The following is a 22,170-nucleotide window of genomic DNA, read 5'->3' as shown; positions in this document are numbered from 1 at the left end:
GCTCAGAATTTAACTAGGCAATGTACAGTGGATGCAGTACTACCCTAATGACTCACGATCACAATGTTAGCGTGAGAATTTTCTTCAACACAACATACATGAGGATGTTATGTTTGAAATCACTTCCCTCTCTGGGGAATATATATTCATGCGGTGGTTTCAAAGATTTGGCCAGCCACCTTGCTGATAACCTTAACTCCAATTATATTTTGTTAATATGGGAGGAAGTGGCAGTTGTTCTGTTAAATATTAGACATTTTCATATCATAATTAAGCCTTGCTCACCTTTCTCTATACAGTATATATTTATGGTAAATTTGCTCAAAAGATTCACTTTGATAAAATTTGTTCACAACTTTTCCGACTTGTTAAAGTCAGCTATGTAATAATTTCATTTTAACCTGCAAATTCGTCCAAGTTACTTAACAGTTCCGACTTCCCCTTTAACATCAGAAAATGTCATGTGCATGATTTATGTAAAAGTCATTTATGAAGAGATTATAATTTATATTTGTCTGCATCTGTCAGGAACTTGGGGTCCCCATAAGATTAATATTTTATATATGCAGCAAGACAAAACAAAGGCAGGATGCTACAAATGTCAGTAGCTTGACCACTAATATACTTATTTCACTTTCAGCTGCTCCCTTTAGGGGTCACCACAATAGATCATCTGCCACCATCTCACCCTATCCCCTGGCTCCTCTACACCAACCCTCCCCTTATCCTCCCTCACTACATCCATAAATCTTCTCTGAGGTCTTCCTCTTCTCCTTCTGCCATCTCCAACGTCCTTTCTCTAGTATACCCACTAGACCTCCTCAGCACATGTCCACACCATCTCAACCTGGCCTCTAGAGGGAGCCACCTTTCCTCCTGCCTCCCTCTTATTCACACACATGTACTTTCCTTCATTCCTCTTCTCTCCAGTGAAGACCTCCACCTCTCCGTGTCCTCTTCCACCACCTCTACTCCCACCACATATTACAATGTCATCTGCAAACATCATGGTTCATGGAGCCTCCTGCCTGACCTCATATTTCTGTCCATCATCATTGCAAACAAGAGGTTCAGCGCTGATCCCTGGTGCAACCCTACCCTCACCTTTAACCCATGCGGTTGTTGTTAACCTGGGCCATGACGGATCCAGTTTGGCAGTCTTGTTTGTATTTGTGAACTGCACATTTGTTTTGGCACAAGGTTTACACCAGATGCCCTTCCTTACCCAACCCTTATCATTTATCCGGGCTTGGGACCAACACAAAGGTGCCTCTCCAATGGCAAGATGGTATGATGTTTGATTACGGTAAGTAAACGGCAAAAAACTGTAGCCGGTATACCCTACACCAGGGGTACTCAACTGGCGGACCGCGGTCCGGATCCGGACCCGAACGCAGTCCTGTCCGGACCCAATCTCATTCCTGATTAACTGGATACGGACTAAAACAAAACCGTAGCATTTATTTCAGGGCTATTGAAAAAACACTCCGTCACGAGTGTTACGTTCGCCACCCCCGATCAACAACTTACGTTCGCCACCCCGCTCAACAACTTACGTTCGCCGCCCCCCGCTCAACAACTTACGTTCGCCACCCCCGCCGCACCGGACCTCAGGTCACAGGTATCTGCCAAAATTGGACCGCGGACAAATTTAGTTGAGTACGCCTGCCCTACACATTTAGTATGGTCATGCTCAAGGATCAACTAAATATGTCTATTAGCTCAACCCTTCCATTAGGCGATATAGGCAAATGCTAGGGGCGCCGGCTGTCCAGGGGGGCGCTCGCGTGCATGCGGTTTTTTTTTTTTATTATTATTTTTTTAAACAAATGAACAATTAATAAATGTGAAAACAAGCAAAGTCCACATAATCATAATTTCATTGTTTAATAATATTAGTCAAATTAATAATTCTTATAATAACAACACACGACACCTATCCCCCGCGCGCCAACACGCCCTCCCCCGCGCGCTCTGCGCACCTCGTTACTGTTTCTCTGTACACCACAGAGTGAGTGACATCTCCCTGTAAAGACCTCAAAAAAGCAGAAGTCCTCTGGTGCCCAGGGTAGAAAAATGAGAAACGTGGAGGAGGAAAGGCGGCAAAAAACAGGTAATATAATGGTAATATGTGGTGAATTAACACTATACCATTGGCGAAGCGTCAGGGACTTCAACGCCTTCTCTGAAGGTTAATTGATCTTTAAAAGGATGCTTTATCTATTATATGTAATATATGTTAATAACGCTTCACCAATAATTTGTATTTTTCCTATAAATCGGCTTTCAAATCCACTTTTCGTACTTGTGCTTGAAAAAAACCTCAGCGGTGAAATAAAAAAATCAACCAATCAGAATATTTCACACTGTTGTTTCTAGGTAAAAGAGAGAGCTTTTGATTGGCAGTTTTACCAACCAATCATATTATCGAATTAGAATCGTGGGGCGTGCTCCAATGGTCTCTCATTTTTATTTGAAACAAATCCAAAATGTTGCCAATCTGTAGCTGTTGTGTTTTTCTTTGAAACCAGCTCGCTTGACTCACAACTAACACTCAATCGTCATTGTGGCTTTTTCCCCTCTGTATGATCTTAGTGAAAACTGCCACTGTCATCATACTGCCCAATCCTAGTAGGTGCTATGATTAGCTTAGCTTAAATAAAATATATACTAACTGTTCATTGTGGATGCACTTTTGAAATAATAATGTTGCAGTAGGCAAATTGCCCTGATTTGCACTGGTGGTAGTTGTTGTTTTTTTAATTTATTATTAATATTTAAAAGTTGTTCTCTGCACTACGTTATGTAAAATACAGTTGTGATCAAATTTATTCAACCCCCACTGAAATAAAGTGTTTTGGCCAGTTTGACATTGATTTTGATCATTTCAGTCATCTTATTTACAATTATATCAAAGAGGCACTTATAAATTAGACAAACATAACATAATATTTATGATGGAATAACCACAAATGTCTTTACTGTGCTCACATCATTATCAGTTTTATTCAACCCCCTAGTGACATTATTTTTTAGTACTTAGTACAACATCCTTTTCCAGTTATGACAGCTTTCAAGCGTGAAGCATAGCTTGACACAAGTGTCTTGCAGTGACCTATGGGTATCTTAGCCCATTCTTCATGGGCAAAAGCCTCCAGTTCAGTCACATTCTTAGGCTTGCGCACTGCAACTGCCTTCTTTAGGTCCCACCAGAGGTTCTCAATTGGATTTAAGTCTGGTGATTGCGATGGCCACTCTAGAATGTTCCAGCCTTTCATGTTCAACCATGCTCTAGTGGACTTGGATGTGTGCTTCGGATCATTGTCCTGTTGGAAGGTCCAACGTCTCCCAAGCCGCAGGTTTGTGACTGACTCCATCACATTTTCCTCCAAGATCTCCTGGTACTGAAGGGAATTCATGGTACCCTGCACACGTTGAAGCTTTCCTGTACCATTAGAAGCAAAACAGCCCCAAAGCATAATTGACCCCCCGCCATGCTTCACAGTAGGCAAGGTGTTCTTTTGTTCATAAGCCTGGTTCTTCCTTTTCCAAACATAGCGCTGGTCCATTGTCCCAAACAGTTCTAATTTAGTTTCATCTGACCACAGTACACTGTTCCAAAACCTTTGTGGCTTGTCCACATGACTTTTGGCATACTGCAGTCGACTTTTCTTGTTCTTTGGAGTCAGCAAGGGGGTGCGTCTGGGCGTTCTGGCATGGAGGTCTTCATTATGCAGTGCGCGCCTTATTGTCTGAGCTGAAACTTCAGTGCCCACATCTGACAGGTCTTTTTTCAGTTCCTTAGCAGTCACGCGGGGATTTTTCTCCACATTACGCTTCAGGTAGCGCACAGCAGTCGCGGTCAGGATCTTCTTTCTGCCACGACCAGGTAACGTTTCCACTGTGCCCTTTAACTTGAACTTGCGAATGATACTTCCGATAGTGTCTCTTGGAATATTTAACAACTTCGCAATCTTTTTATATCCATTGCCATTCTTTAGAAGAGCAATAACCTCTTCTCTTGTCTTCTGGGACCATTCTCTTGCCTTCACCATGCTTGGAAACACACCAGTAGATGTCTAGAAGGAGCTGAGTATCACAGTCCTTTTAAATCTGCCTAATTGGTGCTTATCATGCTTGATTGCTGCTCGTTGACATCCACAGATGTTTTCAATACCTGATGGAAAACACTGGAATGAACCTCTGTTCTTAGGAGTGGTAGTCGTAAAGGGGTTGAATAATTGTGTCAATGAAGAAATCACAAAAAGGCCATTTAATACTTTATGACAAAAAAAATTGATGCTATCTTAGTTGCATTTAGTTCTTTAACAAGTCCTTGTAAGATTTCATTATGAACACAATTACAAATGTGCACTGAATTCCATAAAACCCTTCGCAGCATTGGGGGTTGAATAAATTTGATCACAACTGTAGTTTTAAAATATTTTTTGTGCAACACCTTTATATTTATTGCTTGTTATATGGTAATATTTAAGTCATTTGCTTTTTATTTGTTTCTTTAATAGTGACACAATCAACCCGATGTTTGATGATACAGGGGGCACCAACCAAAATCTCGCCTAGGGCACCACATTGGTCAGGGCCGGCTCTGAGCTCAACTAAAAACTAAAACTAAAAACAAATGTTTCATGTCATCTGATGTCTACAGTTCCAAGCTTTCTGATTATTGTCACTGAATGCGGAAAGACATTAAATCACTTGATTAGTCTTGTATTTTACATCAGCATACTGACCAGCTTTTAGCTTATATAAGTGGACATAAGACTTTATTGATCCTGAAGGAAATTGCAGAATACAATGTTTACCATTACACGTTATGAGCAAAACACATTAATTTACAGGCACAAAACCCACCCTGTACTGATGTATCCACATATCATGTGTGTATTTAAGGTATTATACAGAACACTATAAAATAAACAAGAGAGATACAACTTTGAAAAAAACATGAGCATGAGTGCTCAGATTCTAATCAATAAAAACTCTTGAAAAACTTTTTGTAGTGTGTTCCTTGCACTGTTGTCTTGCACTGTTGTCTATTTATGTATGAATCTGCCTGCTTTTCTGTTAATAGGCTTTTGGATATTCCGTCTGGATTTGTTTGCTTCTACTGTTTATGCACTTCTGGTTTTTGAGCCAAGTGGATATTATGTATCTTTATGTCTCTTACTATTGCTTGGATATTCCCTGTTGGTCATAGTTGTTTGGATTATTGGTTTTTCACTATTCTGTAGCTGGTAGTATGTAGAAGAAAGTATTACAACTTTGAAAACCACTCTTCAAGCTTCTGCCTGTTCATGGAGAAACGTTACAGAAATACAGAAGGTGAAAGCAATCAGAGAACACAACAGGATGTTGCATCAGGACTATGGTATTAAAGGTAGGAAATATCATAAAGCATGCTCAGGGCTAAAGCTAGCAGACAGATCCCTAGTGGTACAGACAAGCTGACCCTGACACCTCCATTTGTTTCATTTTTTTCAACAGAGTACATGCATTTACCCACATTCCCTTCTTTATCAACAGCAGACACAGTTACATCAGGGGAGCAGCAGGAGGCACTGTAGAGAACCATCATCACTGTAATACCCTCTTCCACCACAGTGTCTTGTGAATATTTCCCGCTTCCTCTCTGGATTAAGATGTCTTGAATACCCGAGCCATTGCCATCCGTGATGTTGACAGAGAGGTCCCAGTTGGACTCGGTGCAGATAAATGGGCAGATAGTACTTACACCAACAATCTCACACTTTGGAGGAGTAAAGTCAGTCACCTGTTTGTAACAAAGGAAGCAAAGATTAATAATAAGGTAACTAAAGATTAACAAATGATAAACTGTACAAAGTGATGTTAATTTATCTAAAAGCTCAGTTTAGGTCATTTTTAATAGTTTCACTTTGAAGACAATTATGAGGAGTTCTGTCATGAGTTCATCTAAATATTTTGTCTCCCCACAAGAGAGTGGAAAAAAGGAAATACAACCTTAAAATAGATGAATTATGTAAATGCCACATACCACTGAGAATTATGTCTATTTATGAATCATTATGTCTTTGTGGTGTGCAACAGATTCTAAGATTTTATTTGCTAGAGGGATTACATCTCCTAACTGGCCTGGGAACTCCTGGTAATCGGAAGTAAGGAAGTAACTGAGGCTAAACGCTCTTTGCTCACACTATTGCCACCATGACCCTGAAATGGACTAAACAGATATGATGATGATGATGATGATATCCCTGGCACACCCACAAAATTGTAGCCCTGTACATATTCCAAAAATTAACACTATTGCAAAATAATGATATGGGTAAATAATGAACTATTTGCTGTTAAGATGACTAGAAGATTGGAGAAACTGGATTGATGGTATACAACACCCTATCCTGATTTTCATGGCAATTTAACCATGTTAAATGCATAAACTACCTGCTGGGCAAGATAAGATAGGTACTGTTATTCACTCAGTTTAACTTTGTTCTCATATGTAAGTCAGGACTCTTAAACATCAGGGTAGATTCACTCTCCCATTTACAGACCAAATAACAGACCATGGAATAAAGCATTCTCCCAACTTTTGTGCATTTTCCTGTACAATGGAAAGTATTGGAGAAGCAAGACAAAGTCCAGTATTTAAATGCTCCAGAGCATTTAGGCATACAGTGCAGATAACAAACTGACTCTTATTGTTCACAACATATTTTGAATGAGTCCGAGTGGAGAGTCATTAGAGAGTCTGTAGTCTTAAGAGCGACTTTGTAATCATTCACTCGAGTACCCATCTCTGCCTTCTACTAGAGTACTGAACTGGCACCTAATCACTCACACCTGGGTCTCATCTGGCCTTTGCTTCTCATTAGAATGGAGTCTTGTACACACACACTCTGTCTAATGTTGCCCTCTCTGAGTCTTTGTGGCTCTGCTTTGATTTGAATAGTTTTCCGATAATTAGGTTAGGGTCTAACAGACTTCTAATCCTGCATTTGTGTTTTTGTATCTCATGGTAAAGAACCCATGCTCATAGATCCAGCCAAAATATCTGAATCTGCCTTGTCACTCTTTCATTTGTTTCATGGAGGCAACTAAATACTTCTGTAAGTCATGTAAAGATTCTAATTCAGTTCCTTGTACAGGAGTCTCTAAGAAAGGGCTCTGGGAAAGGGATTTGGACTCTGCACTGAAACTCTTACATTGCCATGTATAACAGCTTCCAGGTTAATCCAAGCTGAAGAATAATGACCTATTTCTTCATTTCATTTAAGGGTCCTCAGTTCTGTTTCATGACCCTTGTGGATCTCAGTTACTATGGTAACAAGTACAATCAAACTGTCATTAATATAAATTACCTTGGCGAGGACAGATAGGCGAACCACGGCATAGTTAGTGTCAATACTTGCTGGTTCTTCAACTCCGATGGTCAAAGTAACATCAGTCCCTGATGGGATGTCCGCTGGTGGTCTCAATACCACAGTACCTTCTGCACTGCCCCCAGTCACCAGGTCGAGCCTGTGATCACAAAGTACATGGTGTTCTTTTATACTGATCCAGACACCAGTCTTGCTATTTTTGTTAATATGATATTTTTGGGGGCTTGAACTTGAACAGTGCATTGTTTGGATTTACTGAGTTGGGTAAAATGCAGCTCATTTTACCTGTCACCTACAGTATTCTTGAGATTATACCTAATGGTGATAATCAAATTTTTGATTAATTAAGAAAACAAGTAACATTTATTTACTCTTGGTTAAAGCTCATGCGGATGTTTCTGTCATTTGTGGCACTGATTCTGTATTTGCCACTTGTTCCATTGGTTGTTACAGTGAATTTTTGTTTAAAGTCTTGTCCAGGCAACATGGTTGTGTCTACTTTAGCCTGCAGGAAAATGTGTTTTAAAAAATATGAAAAATAAAATGTAATTTTTGTAAATTCAAGACACTAAGGCCTCAGGAATTAATTACATATTAAGTATCTGTTCCAAAAACCATAAAGCATGTACCTCGACAGAGAGTGCAGACAGGGACATCTGTGTAGTGCTCTGCCTTTGGAACTGACTTGCAGTGGTCTTGTCTTCTCCTTTCAGCACAACTACAAATTCCCCTTGCGGGACATTACTCACAGTAACTAAGAAGTCACCACCACCCACTTCCTCTATGGTTCCATTTGATGCACCGACTCCTGATACCTCCACCAGAGCAACCTCCTGAACCTTAAGGGCTTCTGCACCTTTCTGCCCTGTTACAGTCAGCAGCAGCTTAGTGGCTAAACCTGTGGGCAAAGGCCACAGGTGGTGAGTCTGAGAGCAATAGGTGTCACATTTCTCATGTTAAGATGCAGCCTAAAATGTTACTTTTACACTGATCACAATTACAAATGAGCCCCATATAATGTATAACAAATGTACATAAATGTATAATGTAGAAAAAGAGAGCAAGACCAAACAAACTAAAGAGCTTTGGGGAAAGAAGACCAAACAGTGACGCACTAATTCGCGTGCTGAGGTGAGTCTGTGTGACCCCTGATTAGTATTACCAGCTTCTTGTCAGCTTAAAAGGACATGTTGGTGTCACAACAACAGATCTCACAGCACCAGCTCTGAACAGCAACAGTGCTAAAACAATTTAACATGGAAACCCTTCATTCATGAGCTGACTGCTCACCAGACATCTCCTGCTTCTACTCAGCTCTCCCTGTTGATCCCAAGGATTTGAAATAATTCAAATCAAATACATATGATGGTGAACCTCCCCTATTTTCTTCATTATCCACTCTTATTTTCAACAGAAAGGTCCCAAGTAACCTTTGTGGTTACTTTTCTCTGCTGCAATGGGCAGCATTAGTTTGCGATCTACAGGGAGGTGAGGTATAATTGAATAATCAGTTCAGTACACTTTGCTGATCTGTATTTGACCATCTGCTGGAGGGAAGAATCAGATTAGGGGTTCAAACCCTGGGGTTCAATGCCAGTCTGGGCAAGAGCTCTATGTTATACCAATACCAAGATTCCTAACACTACATTCTACTACATCTTTGTAACATGACTGGAAATTGTAAAGTCTTACAGGCTTTTGCTAAATGCGCTAAATGTAAACCTATGTGTTTTTGATTTTATATTTTTTTATGAGATCTGTATGTTTTTATTTATTTTTTATTTATGCAAACCTGTATTTCCTTTTGTATTGGCCATCTGAACAGATCATATATTGCCATCTAATTACACACTCTGGCTAGCTATCTAGCTAATTGAACAAACTCATGATTTAATCCCGTAACAGCAGAGAATATCACGGAGGGGCACTGAACACTACAGACATGCTCGTTTGCTAGACAGCAGATAGCTGTACTGTACAGTTAGGCTGGAGTACAGGTGTTTAAGTGATATTCTAAAGTCTAGGACTGGAACATAAAACTTACAAGCAAATATACATGACTATAAATAACTTTTGACAAAAAAATGTCTGCAACAGTAAAATAAAAGGGAGATTTTCCTTTTGATAACAATGAGACACAAATGTTTCAGTACACTGTAGAGAGCATAGGTATGTGTGGTTTTGCAATATCTCTTTTTAAAAATGAGTAATACATGTAAACATTCATTATTATTACTGCTGCAACCTGTCTGTGGGCGACCGTCAATAACAGCATATCCTGGGTGTGGACCTTTGAATTCCGCCACAAAGTTGTAGATAAATGTCACAGGACTTTGACCTGGAAAACACACACTTATTACCACACACTTAACACACACACCATTATCACTATCAGCTGTTTTACATCCCAGCTTTCCTCTCATGTTTAATGACTATCTCCATGTTAGCCTAATGATGAAACTATGCCGATGTTATTGTTATAGTCTGAAGGAAAAGTTAAATTAATCATGTTTGATAAGCTGTTGGCTGTTACTAGTGTGTATGAGCTCTGAGACAAAGCTCACCAGTAACTTTGATGGTATATGCCCCTGTGGACTCCATGCTGATGTGCCATAATCCAGTCTTTATGGGAGCAACGAAGAGAATGCGACGTAGATTTCCCACAGTCTGAATGACAGCCAGAGGTCCCCTTTCCATAATGTGAGACTGATTTTCACCTAAATAACACCAGCAGTTAGTATCGGATCACAGTTCCTTCTTATAAATTAAAATTATTTACCAGTTATTACTTACTAATTATTATTTAGTTCTGTTTCAGATAGCCTACATAACTTTCTCTGAACAACAGTTAGGGAGTATACTGTAGTATAAGATATAAATAGTCAGAATGAATTCAATTCTGAATTCATTAAGTCAATTTCAAATACTACAGGATCACTATTATAATGCTTTTATTAAATCTGTAGTATGAAACAACTTTGTGTAACGCGATGCTTGGAATGACAGTCTAAGCACCACACGGGTTTAGTATGAACCGAGCGGACCCAATCGCCAGGCCACAAAAGAAATGGGAAAAGGAAACCTCCGTCAAAACACCATACACGGTACGAAGGGAAAAACGGAGAACAAAAAACTTGCTGAAAAACTCAATGCGATAAAACAAATAATTAAAAACTAACTAAGGACGCCAGGGGAAGTAACTGGCTCTCTAGAGCGAGCAAAGCTAAAAAAAAAAAAACCCTTCCCAAAATAATCAGTGAAAACAGATAGCGGAAAAAACAACGAAGGAAAAGTTGAGATGGGCTAGGAAGGGCGTAGAAGTTAAACCACTTGACAATACAGATAACGAGAGAGATAAGACGTGGTGACGAGACACCGGGGGATGCAACACGGTACCCAACGAGAATAGGCTACAACCAACTCAGCAACTCAGTGGCAGCAGGTGGAATGACGCTGGAGCCAGCCCTGACACAACTTCTTTAACTAATACACTTTATTGCACTTTGCAATATCAAATACAAACATCAAATATTGCAGTTATCAAATACAAACTGGCTTTGTATAAGGAGCTATTGAATATTAATTTACTTGGTTTGGGTTCCAGGGTTAAGTAACTACATCAGGACATTTTCAGGTAAAGCTCCAATCACTCCAATTTGGATAGCCTTTGCAGTGAGATTGCTGTGGTGTGGATCTCACCTGATGGACTATGTAATGTGAATTTGAGGTCATTTCCTGTGATGTAGGCAGTAACATTGAACACAGAAGCATCTAGAAGGAAGGGAAAACTCTCCACATGTCCTGGGTTCCTGGCCCGTTGTAAGATTGTCACCTTGAAATTACAACAGATTGGTCTTTGAGAATGCTTCTTTTAAAAGTCTTAAGTTTTATATTTTGTGGGCAATGACCTTCCCAAGGTGATATACCTCTGGTTGTAATAAGCTTCTTCTTTTCTTGTGTGAAGCACTTTAAATTGTCAGTGTGTATGGAAGGTGCAATATAAATAAAGTTTCCTTGCCTTAAAAGCCTCCACCTCACACCATGTGGGGGATTGTTTATGCATTTGCAGTATGTACATGCATAATATGTAAATTAAACATTTACATATAAGATGTCCTACCAGAGCAGATGTGGAGGAGTCAACGATGATATCAGTAGCATTGGGCAGGTTAGCCTTGCTGACCTCTATTGCTTCACCCCCAGAGGCCAAAGCCAAATCGTAATATAACTGGAATGGTGTGGGTTCCGCCATCCTTACGGTCCTTCCTGAAAACTTCTTTGTCATGAAGAAGGACACCTGAGAACAAGAGGAAGAGGTGAGTGGTGGGGATGAGCACAAGTGAGCAGAGTGGAGCAGGAAATGAGAGGCAGACCAGAGAAGGCAGATGAAGGCAGGTTTTTTTTTTGTTCAGGACCATGTTTGGTGAAGTGAACTATATGGCTGAAAGGAACTGTATGGCCATTCAAAACAAATGTACTTACTGTAGATTTGGTGCTGCGGATGAGGGCTATGATGGTTTTTTCTAGATTAATGTCTTTAGCTGATGCATCGGTAAAAACATAGATATGAGAGGAGGCAGGAGCACCTGTCAGAGCCAGCTAAAAGAGAGAGAGAGAGAGAGAGAGAGAGAGAGAGAGAGAGAGAGAGATAAAGAAGCATAGATGCACAGTGCATTAAATATTGTGGCTTATAAGTGCTAAAGATTGAAGTGCTTTGTAAATGAATTCCACTGCTGCCTCTTCCTCCACAGGAGTTGCCTCTGTACCTGCAGTCCTGACAGACACATCTCTGGTTCATCACCACCCCCCCTTGCCGTGAGCTTTGCGATTTCTCCCTTCATGACATCAGGGTCTGTTGTCCTTATAAGTGGTCCAAACGCTGGAGAAACACACAAAAACACAAACCCATACAACTCTAACAATGTGCCACCAGTATTAACATTATGAAGATTATTTGTTATAAATACGTTGGCCTTTATTAATCAAAGCTGCAAATTAAGAAAATCTACAAGCACAAGTAACCAACCAATTTCATTTTTCATTCATTATATTATTTGTTTGATCAATTGCATGCATGTTGAATGACAATGTCCCAGGTAAACAAATGAAAGCTTGATATCCAGCATTCTGCCATAACTATTTATGATATTAGATAATGGTCCCAGATTATCAAATATAACATTTGTGGTGTCACATTCACCAAAGACAGTAACTCCATTTCATGATTTGAAGAAAATTCTTGGACATCCAGCATTTAATAACAGTCAAAGGAGTGCTGCAAAGGATTGTAGTGAGACTTCAGCAGTTATATCCGTGGACTTATTTTCATGCAACTTTGATAAATAAAGGTCAGGGACCAACGTAATGATGAGGTTAGACAAATGTGTGCATAATTTCTTTGTGCCATGTCCGTTTCTCAAAACATCTCTCAGTAAGTATTAATGTTCTTACTTGGGTCATTGAACGGAACCAAGATGTATTCTGAAGGTTCATCCTGTGTCCCTTTCTTACTGTCGATGATGTTGTGTGCCACTCTTTTAGCCTCAGCGATGTCGTCAGACATGCTGCCTGTTGTGTCAATCACAAAGCAGAGAACAGCAGAGCGGGCAATGCCCATTAGCCTGGGAAAGACACAGAGAGGGAAGATGAAGTTACACCTGAGAGACAGCCACACGCAGCCTTCACAGCCTTCAGCACCCTGTCTTGACCAATACCGCAGGTAGGCTTTATTATCTGCAGCTCCGCGTATGTCCTCCAAGAGCTCAAGAGAGGCTGTCGTTGCCAGGGAAACTGCAGTGTTGTGGAAGTCCGCATTATGGGCACGGCGCTCGTCTTTGTTGATGCCACCACGAGGATTCTGGGTACTGCTGAGGTCAGTCTCCCCACCGTGACTACATTTACCTGAGGCCACAGATACAAAGAGGCACTTTTACGTGGTCTATAAAGTGGATATTCTTGCTTCTGTTAAAGTAGCAGGCTGTTTGCTCTATATGGTAGTATTTTAACATATGCAGACCTATTTGGTATTTATAGTAAAGTGTTTGTGCTTCTTTGTGTGTGTGTGTGTGTGTGTGTGTGTGTGTGTGTGTGTGTGTGTGTGTGTGTGTGTGTGTGTGTGTGTGTGTGTTGTTGTTGTTTTGTTCATCTTGGTCTCACCTTTAGGTTTGTCTGGAGAAACCAGGCCCATGTATCCTGATGTGAGTTTCGTCTCATTCATGATAGATGGCAACAATGGGTTTGGACAAGTGCCATTGGAACAGTCTATGCAGGTTGGAGTGTCCACATCTGCAAGAGCACAGACAGGTGTGCGTGTGAGGTGGTGTGAGGAACTAGTGTGATATGGTGTGAGGAACTAGTGTGAGGTGGTGTGAGGGACTAGTGTGAGGTGGTGTGAGGGACTAGTGTGAGGTGGTGTGAGGGACTAGTGTGAGGTGATGTGAGGGATTAGTGTGAGGTGGTGTGAGGGACTAGTGTGAGGTGGTGTGAGGGACTAGTGTGAGGTGATGTGAAGGACTAGTGTGAGGTGGTGTGAGGGATTAGTGTGAGGTGGTGTGAGGGACTAGTGTGAGGTGGTGTGAGGGACTAGTGTGAGGTGATGTGAAGGACTAGTGTGAGGTGGTGTGAGGGACTAGTGTGAAGTGGTGTGAGGGACTAGTGTGAGGTGGTGTGAGGGACTAGTGTGAGGTGGTGTGAGGAACTAGGTTTTCTTTTGTCAGTCAACCAGGTTTAGTTTTTATGCCAAAAGTAATTCTGAGCTTATTCAAAATGTATTTCATTGTAAATCACATTGGATCTTGAATCATCAAACTTTGCAATAGAGATGACATTTTCTATATTTTCTCTCCATCACTCTTTCTCTCTCTCTCTCTCTCACGCACGCACACACACACACACACACACACACACACACACACCCACACACACACACACATCTATATACATACTCAAAAGAGTCACACAGAGTCTCTGTCTCCTTATCTTTCGCTCTGTCGGCCTCTCTTTAATATTTCTTTACCTGCAATATTGTTGATAGTAAGGTCTGGTCTTATTAGGTTGACATAGGTCTTCTGGTTACCAAGCTCAACCCAGTTACTATGGCTGTAGAAGTCCTGCAGGAACATGCATATGCTGATTGGTTGCAGTAAGGTTATTACTTCTACTGCACGATTTCAAAGTTGACACTGCATTTGATGAAGATGTGTCGTAGATTCCCCACAGTCTGAATGACAGCCAGATGTCCTTTTTCCACAGTGTGAGACTGATTCTCAAGTATATAACACAAGCAGTTGAGATCAGTTCATAAATCCTGATAAACTTTATCATATGTCAGTGTATTTCTAACATTATGTCAGTGTAATAGCTTCTAACACTCTCCCATTCATTGGAGATGAGATGAGTAAAATGTTGAGTAAAATATACCTGTCAGTACTGTGTTGTTTAATGTAGGTTATAGTTTTTCTCCTTTCTTATATTTGTTAGGCCTATTTTTAGGATATTTACAAGCATTCAAATGAAAACATTCAAATGACACCAAGTTCTCAATTTCCATCAATTTCTTCTTTGTTTGAATGATGCATTCACTGTTTCAGCAATACAGGATACATATTTTCTATAAACACCTGGCTGTTTGAACTGTCAATCAATAAGGTGGGTATACATCAAACAAGAAACAAAATCCACACAATCATAATGCGATTACAGTACTGTGCAATAATTAAGCAGAAATGTACTGTTCTTTTTATTCAAATTTTACTACAGATTTTAATTTAGGCATTTTTGGACACAATTACTTTGTTAAATGGTTTGTTTAATCTCACCTGGAGAGTATGGAGGACCCGCCCCAGTGTTTCTCGAGCAGCTTGCAAACTGTCTTTGCGCACATTGGCTTTGATGGCAGCAGTACCCTGGCTGATTAAAGCACGACCATCACTGAAAGCCTCATCATTGAAATGATGCGGACTGCTGGTCATGAAGTCGCGGTCCACTAGACCATTCTGCATGTAGATCTGATTCAGGGCTTCACGAAACTTGGCGGCAGATACTACACCAGTGGCTGTTCCTAAACACTCTCGCAACAGCTCCTCGACAGATGAACCCTACCACACAGAGGACGAGAGAGATGGACTTACAGACGTGTCCCATCGCTGCTTAATAAATGAGCAAAAGTGATAGGGTGAACAAAATGTGCAGTACACATACACACATCACACACTCACCGTTGGCTTGAACTTTCTACCCTCGGACTCAGCCACTGCCTCACACACTTCATAGATCTTCTTCATTACAGCATTGCCAGTGATGGTCACGTGCGTGTTGCTGCCACCTCCTACTGGTATAAACGCTTGCACCCGAGACAGCAGCAGGGCCACCAGAGCAAGACTGTGCACTGACGGCCTCATTCCTGGCTGAAGGGGAGGAATACGTGTTCCTTTACACCAGCGCTCCTGAGGTTGATTGGCAGGGTCCAATGCTTAGCATTATTTGCACTGCAATCAATTTATTTACATTACACTTTAATTTGCATGCAATTATCCACGTTATATTAAAGGGCTATTGAAAAAACACTCCGTCACGAGAGTTACGTTCGCCACTCCCGCTCAACAACTTACGGTCGCCACCGCCCCCCCCCCCCCCCCCCCCCCCCCCCCCTCGCTCAACAACTTACGTTCGCCACCGCTACCCCCCGCTCAACAACTTACGTTCGCCACCGCCACCCCCCGCTCAACAACTTACGTTCGCCGCCACCGCCACCAATATTTAATGAACAAATAGCGCAGTATGCGCACGGATAAACACTGACGTGTACACAAAACATGCAGACTCAGACAACGACGAGCACAGGACACTGCGCGAACGCACATTAAGTAGACAAACCACATAAGCCCCACGTGATTACGAGACGAGCCACAGGTGAGACGAATCAGCACAAGACACAACCGCACCCACGGAGATCCACAGACGCAGACTAGGAGACGTAGACGACGTAAACACACGCCCAAAAGGGAGGGGCCGGGGTCCTCAACGTGACAAATTATATACTATTTTGGATTTCAGACATTAAACCTCAAATGTTTCCTTATAACCTATAAAATTTTTAAATTGTAAAAAAAAAAAAAAAAAAAAGTCATTTTCAATGCAAAAATTTTTAACAAAAAAAATCCAATTCAATTGTTTGTATTCAAATAAATATTTTTTTTGTATTTTCTATATATAGTAAAACCCGTTTTGGTATTTAACTTGGGTTGTAATATTAAACTTCGAAAGCATGACTTCATGATTTTATAAAAGACATCAATAAATGTGTTATTTGTGTACTCTAAAGATTTCCATATGGTCTGTGATGCATTTGTTTTAATTATATATGGTATATCTGATGGTAAATATTACATTTACTATTTATAATTTTTACCTAATATTAACGGACAGGATTACATATTTGTGAAATATATCTTAATTACGTAATTTCAATATTTAATTAGAACATATTTTTATCACTCTGAGTAGACTGTAAAGATTACATTTACAAGATGTTATAACAGATCATTTAAAGATTCTATTAAACAACTAAAAAACTTTTTGTTTTTAAGAAACAAGGACAATCAGTATATGTAATACTATACACATTTAGAATTTAAGAAAATAACTTGACAACATACATGGTTCATGGTTAATGGTTCATCAAACATGGATCATCATTACTGATATTAATAGATATGAAATCACTTACTAAGAACTCAGAACAAAGAATTAAAAAGTATGCAATATGTACAGTACAAAACTCACTGCAAACATATTACCTTCTAAGATCTCCCTCTTTGTGTTACTTCCAGATATGGCCAGCTTTCTGAGGTAATATCTGTTTTATTGGATTTCTGCATATATATATATATATGGATGTTGTAAAACAGGGTGGTGTGCTGCTTTGTGGGGTAATTGTACCTGGGGAAATTATTAACCTTTTTAAAGAATTTTAAAGAATTTAGCCAGAAAGTGTCCGTATGATGTAATCACAGTAATCAGATAGTGAATATACTTAGCGAGCAACACACAGGGTGTATCGTTTCAATGTTGTGTTGATTGTCATATACTGAACTTTAGTAGTGTGCATTATGATTATACTGTAATAAACATAACTGTAAGGATAATGTCCTTACTATGCTGTGCTCTCAGGGAAACACCCTAAGAGTGTTCCTGTGGCCCCACCTTCAAAGGTTGTTGAGCAAGATGACTCATCACAAAGGGATTCACGTGACATCCCTATGGAAGATTATGACATTAATATGAGTGTGCCATCTAGAAGCACAAAAAGCATCTAATAGTATGAGCAGGATAAAAAGTTTTCCTTCCACGTAAATGTCTATCTACAGAACACCCAACTGTTGAAATAACATTTTAAACAATTTTTGCGAACATGTGATTGAACATATGACATAAAATTTGTACTTATATTTCACTTTGTTTAGTATTCTGGGTGATTATTTCCTCATCCTGGTACAAAGTGCTTTATTTATGACTTATAAGTAAAACACCATTCAAAATCTTTGACAGCGTGCACAATCATTATTAGGTTCATGATTTAAAGCAGAACCACTCCCATTACAGGACAGTAGCTGAGTTTCAAGCATGTATGCCTTTAGTTACATTTTCACTGTGACGCCGAGGGCGTCGGGACAGAGGCAGCCGGAGACGGGGGTTGAACAGAAGGATGTTTATTATCCATGGCAACCAAACCAGCAAAGCTCGTAGCGCACACACTGCAAGTGATGCAAGGTGAAGCTCGTAGCGCACATGGACGTAATTTTGATTTCAAAAGTGGGGGGGACATGGATTCGTCGCTATTTAAATATTTGGTTTTATTTATGTCCCCTCCCCCAAAATTACGTCCGTGGTAGCGCACACTAGTAAAGCTCTTAGCGCACACACTGCAAGTGATGCAAGGTGAAGCTCGTAGCGCACACACTGCAAGTGATGCAAGGTAAAGCTCGTAGCGCACACTAGTAAAGCTCTCAACGCACGCACTGCAAGTGATGCAAGGTAAAGCTCGTAGCGCACACAGAGACGGACTCGCTGTGACCAGAGACGCTCATGTAGCAGCAATGTGCAGCACTGGACCAGACGACCTGCGGGCTTAAGAAGAGCAAAGTAAATAAGAAACAGGTGTTCAGTATGCTGGTGATTGTGACTGTGGGAGTGGTTGCGTGCGCGGGGGTGTGTGCTGGGATCGGCTGCTGGCCGGGATGCGCGCCCTCTGGTGGCGACCCGGCCCCCTCACATTCACACATTTTTTTGTATAGCTTATATTGTTTTAAAAGATGCTTTGATGACTTGGTAGCTTTGTTATGACATAAATTATGACTTATGATTACATTACTTTAGAGAGGAGATGTCATTTGTGAAGTGTCATATGACTAGTAACTGATATTATTACCCAGTTTGGAGTTATTCTTGAAGAAACCTGCAGTTTAACAGAAGAACTCTCTATCATGCCTGTGTCATGTACGGCACACTTTATTTTCTGTGAACAGGTGTCACGTCGGCTTGTAGCAATAGCCCCATCACACTCTTCTAAGCACTGGTCCTGTGTTTTCTTCTATTACCCTCATAACTCGATGGTCTTGCTATGTCTTGTTAGTTTCCTCATCCTCACATGTATGTAAGTAAGCCTCTGTAGAGAAGAAAGACACTGGCTCAGATCTTGCACTGACTAATTTGGTCTTAATGGCAATATCAATTTACCACTTTTGCTATCAGTCCAAGAACAGATCTGTGGCTTTACTAAATTTGATTTCAGAAGTCCCAGTAGCCTAACGAATAGTACATGTAGTAGTAGTAGGTCACCTTTAACAGAGTGGTCACTATAAATATCAAGGTTTGAGTTATGGTTTGGTAAATACACATTCAGGTTTCCAATCCTTCATGAATTATATCCTCTGGAACTTTCTCAACCAGTATGTGTTGTGCATTCTCAGAACAAAAGTCAGCTCAGTGATGAGGGTTGGAGTGTCTTCATAGAAAATGTTGGAAAGTTTGGATGTTATGTTAGAAAGTTTCACAAGACCAGTCATAAGACGTTTTAGGCTATGACATAACTCCAAGTAGAGATGGATGTATGAAAGGTCAAAGCAGTAGCCAAGGGGCCATAACTGTGAACTGATAAGAAACCTCAAAGCTTCACTAATACTTATAGCAGGGGTGTCAAACTCATTTTGGTTTGGGGGCTGCATACAACTTAATCAGATCTCAAGGGGGCCAGACCAGTAAACTCATTCCAAAATTACATGAAACTAACAGTAAGTTGTCGTGGAAATTTTCTAATAAATGGATGAGGACTCAGACGTGGTTAAATGATTAATTTATTACAAAAATATAAATATATATAAATAGGACAAAGACAGACACAAGACAGACACAGACATGAGAGTCTCATTCAAGCATGACAACTCTGAAGGCAGGGGGGCGCTCCCCCTGCTTATATACACAATTCAGCAGTTCTAACAGCAGGTTATCTTTAGCACAGCATGTTCCAAAACATAAGCGTCCAGCAGGCTACTTTGTCTCACATGTGTGTATCTCCTAATATGGACTTCCCTAGAGTTAGCGGAAGCAACTGATGTATCAGTTGAACACAGAGAAAGCTAAATGACCCAAGACTAGTAGTCTAGTGACTACCAGTTAATTAACAGAGTGCTTTTACCCTCAGCACTCTCCCTGACCTGGGTCACGTATAGCACACATGCATAATATGAACTAAACATGGTTACACTGAATCACACTACTTCATTATTGTAGTCCTTCTGTTTAGCCAGAATGGACATGTCCAAAATCATAAAGTTCATAATGATCTCTTATAATAACTAAACATGATCTAATCAATGATAATTAATCAATAATCAATAATTTCTCTCACAAAGTCCACTTGTTTTCTTTGTATTCGTGAAAAGAAGTAAACTATTAAAAAATTATATGAAATGAAATGTCCTTTTACTAAATATATTATGAACAACTTTTTACTTCTACTTTTTACTTTTTAAGAAAAGTATGTGCAATTTCAACAACACTTTTATTCAGTTAAACATTTAAGTTAATTATGCATAAAAACTGATCGCATTGACATTTTCCACATCTGGGAAATAATTCTGAACACATGAACTTTCCATTTTTCATGAAAAATCCGTGTCCACTTTTCTCTTTTTTGACAAAGACATTTCACTTAAGAGGGTGCCAGGATCAACAGAAAAAGCGGGTAAAGCATTAGAACTGACTAAAACACTGACAATATAGGAACTGCAGATTTTAAATAAAATGAGAGTTTATTCTTATTTAATAATGCAGGTTTATTCCGCGGGCTGGACTGAACCCCCTAGCGGGCCGGTGATCAAGCTAATTTCAAATGAGGCTATATTGCAGTATTTTGTAGATTTTATAGTTAAGATGAATGCCTCAGAGACAAATCTTGTCATATTGCCAGGGTTAACTGGGAAAATCTGTGCCTTATTCCAGGAAGCTCTCCAGTGCTGAAAGGAATTATGATATGGGCAATTGTTAACTGCTGGCTACATAATTCTCATGAACCATAGGAATTTTAAGTATGTTTGCACTATGAAATGCCTCATTTCATATGCCTATAAGAAAACTATAAAACTAAAACTAACTATAAAGAAAATCCTCAACATATATGCTGGGACCTATTTTGGGGCCTTTTAAATCTCATTTTAGATTCATAATTGCATATTGTTCTGCAATCTAAGAACATCAAGGTAAATGCTTTATAGCCATTGATTGAACTCCTGCCTGAAGTACTCAAAGTGAAAACCATTTTGCCTTCTGAATGCTCCTATCCCTCTGTTAAGTGTGCATGCTGAACTCCTTGCTGAGACTTTTGGAGCCCATTCATAAGTGCCCGGTTTATTTCTTTATTGATCCTCTTCCTTCCAAAAATAAGACTGCAATCCCAGGTGTTATTGATCGATCCAGTGTCCTCCTAGTCACAGGAGTCAGTGTTGGACTCTGAGCCACCTCTCCCTCTGAATATTGATAGCAGCCCAGCCTATGCTGTCGGATGCTTGCAAGATTCTCAGTTCTTGGGTGAGCAGCTTCAGTATTTGGTGGCCCTAGACATTCTCTACCCTTCCTTGATCAGCAAGTTCCATCACAACCATCATGATCACCCAACACCTGATCCCAGAAGGAAGACCTGGTTCTGACGCTTGATAGCACCAAGGTTCTCAGAAGTGCGAACCAGTGTGGTACGTGAACCAGAACAGTTCCAGTTTCTTGTTGGTGGAAAAGAGCCTTGTTCGTTTCTTCAACCCCAGATCCATTTAGGCATCTGTTTATCAAGGTTTCCTTTTTGAAGTCTTGCCAATCTGTGAGTTGAACATTTCTGTGCATTCTTCCTATGTTTTTAATTAATGTGCTTTGACCTTTGTTTCTACCTCTTGTGTGTTCCCTTTGTGCATTTCATCTTGTGCTTTTTCCCAGGTTTATTTGACTTTCTGGTGTTTGGACTTTGGCTGTCTGTGACGGGCGGGGGTGAGCAACAAAAAGGAAGCGATCACGCCAAGTCTCAGGGAAAAAGGATGGTTTAATAGAAAGTGTGCAAACCTAAAACCCGTGCAATAGATCCAAATTAAGGATATAATGACCAGCGGTCAACTGGTACAAAGACAAGACATGGGTCACAATAGACCCAGATCTCTCGTTCGATACACATATTAATAATATAACTAGGGTAGCGTTCTTTCACTTGCGCAACATTGCCAAAATTAGAAACATATTAAATATT

At 40.2% G+C, this 22,170-nt stretch overlaps 1 protein-coding gene across 1 annotated transcript; it reads right to left on the bottom strand.

Moving 5' to 3' along the window:
• Nucleotides 1-4,871: 4,871 nt before the first annotated feature.
• Nucleotides 4,872-15,818, bottom strand: vwa11 (von Willebrand factor A domain containing 11). Its single transcript, XM_076974737.1, has 16 exons — nt 15,602-15,818; nt 15,203-15,481; nt 14,401-14,494; nt 13,542-13,670; nt 13,100-13,286; nt 12,837-13,006; nt 12,152-12,264; nt 11,868-11,984; nt 11,506-11,682; nt 11,085-11,217; nt 9,950-10,102; nt 9,631-9,723; nt 8,015-8,283; nt 7,757-7,890; nt 7,365-7,524; nt 4,872-5,794 (listed from the first exon to the last, which is right to left on the bottom strand). Exons 1-16 carry the CDS (start codon nt 15,782-15,784, stop codon nt 5,396-5,398), a joined length of 2,790 nt encoding a protein of 929 aa, XP_076830852.1. The 5' UTR covers nt 15,785-15,818; the 3' UTR covers nt 4,872-5,395.
• Nucleotides 15,819-22,170: the final 6,352 nt, after the last annotated feature.

The sequence above is a fragment of the Brachyhypopomus gauderio genome, chromosome 15, assembly GCF_052324685.1.
Source record: "Brachyhypopomus gauderio isolate BG-103 chromosome 15, BGAUD_0.2, whole genome shotgun sequence".
Lineage (NCBI taxonomy): Eukaryota > Metazoa > Chordata > Actinopteri > Gymnotiformes > Hypopomidae > Brachyhypopomus > Brachyhypopomus gauderio.
Note: the sequence above shows the minus strand (reverse complement) of the source record. Positions and strands in the feature narration are given on the sequence as shown.

What these genes read in the sequence shown, in the direction of transcription:
- vwa11 (XM_076974737.1), bottom strand. Translation starts at nt 15,784, where the DNA reads ATGAGGCCGTCAGTGCACAGTCTTGCTCTGGTGGCCCTGCTGCTGTCT. An exon ending in TTCTCCAGACAAACCTAAAG is followed by an intron (nt 13,287 to 13,541) that starts GTGAGACCAAGA and finishes CTGTGGCCTCAG; the next exon opens with GTAAATGTAGTCACGGTGGG. An exon ending in ACTCCTCCACATCTGCTCTG is followed by an intron (nt 11,218 to 11,505) that starts GTAGGACATCTT and finishes TGTAATTTCAAG; the next exon opens with GTGACAATCTTACAACGGGC.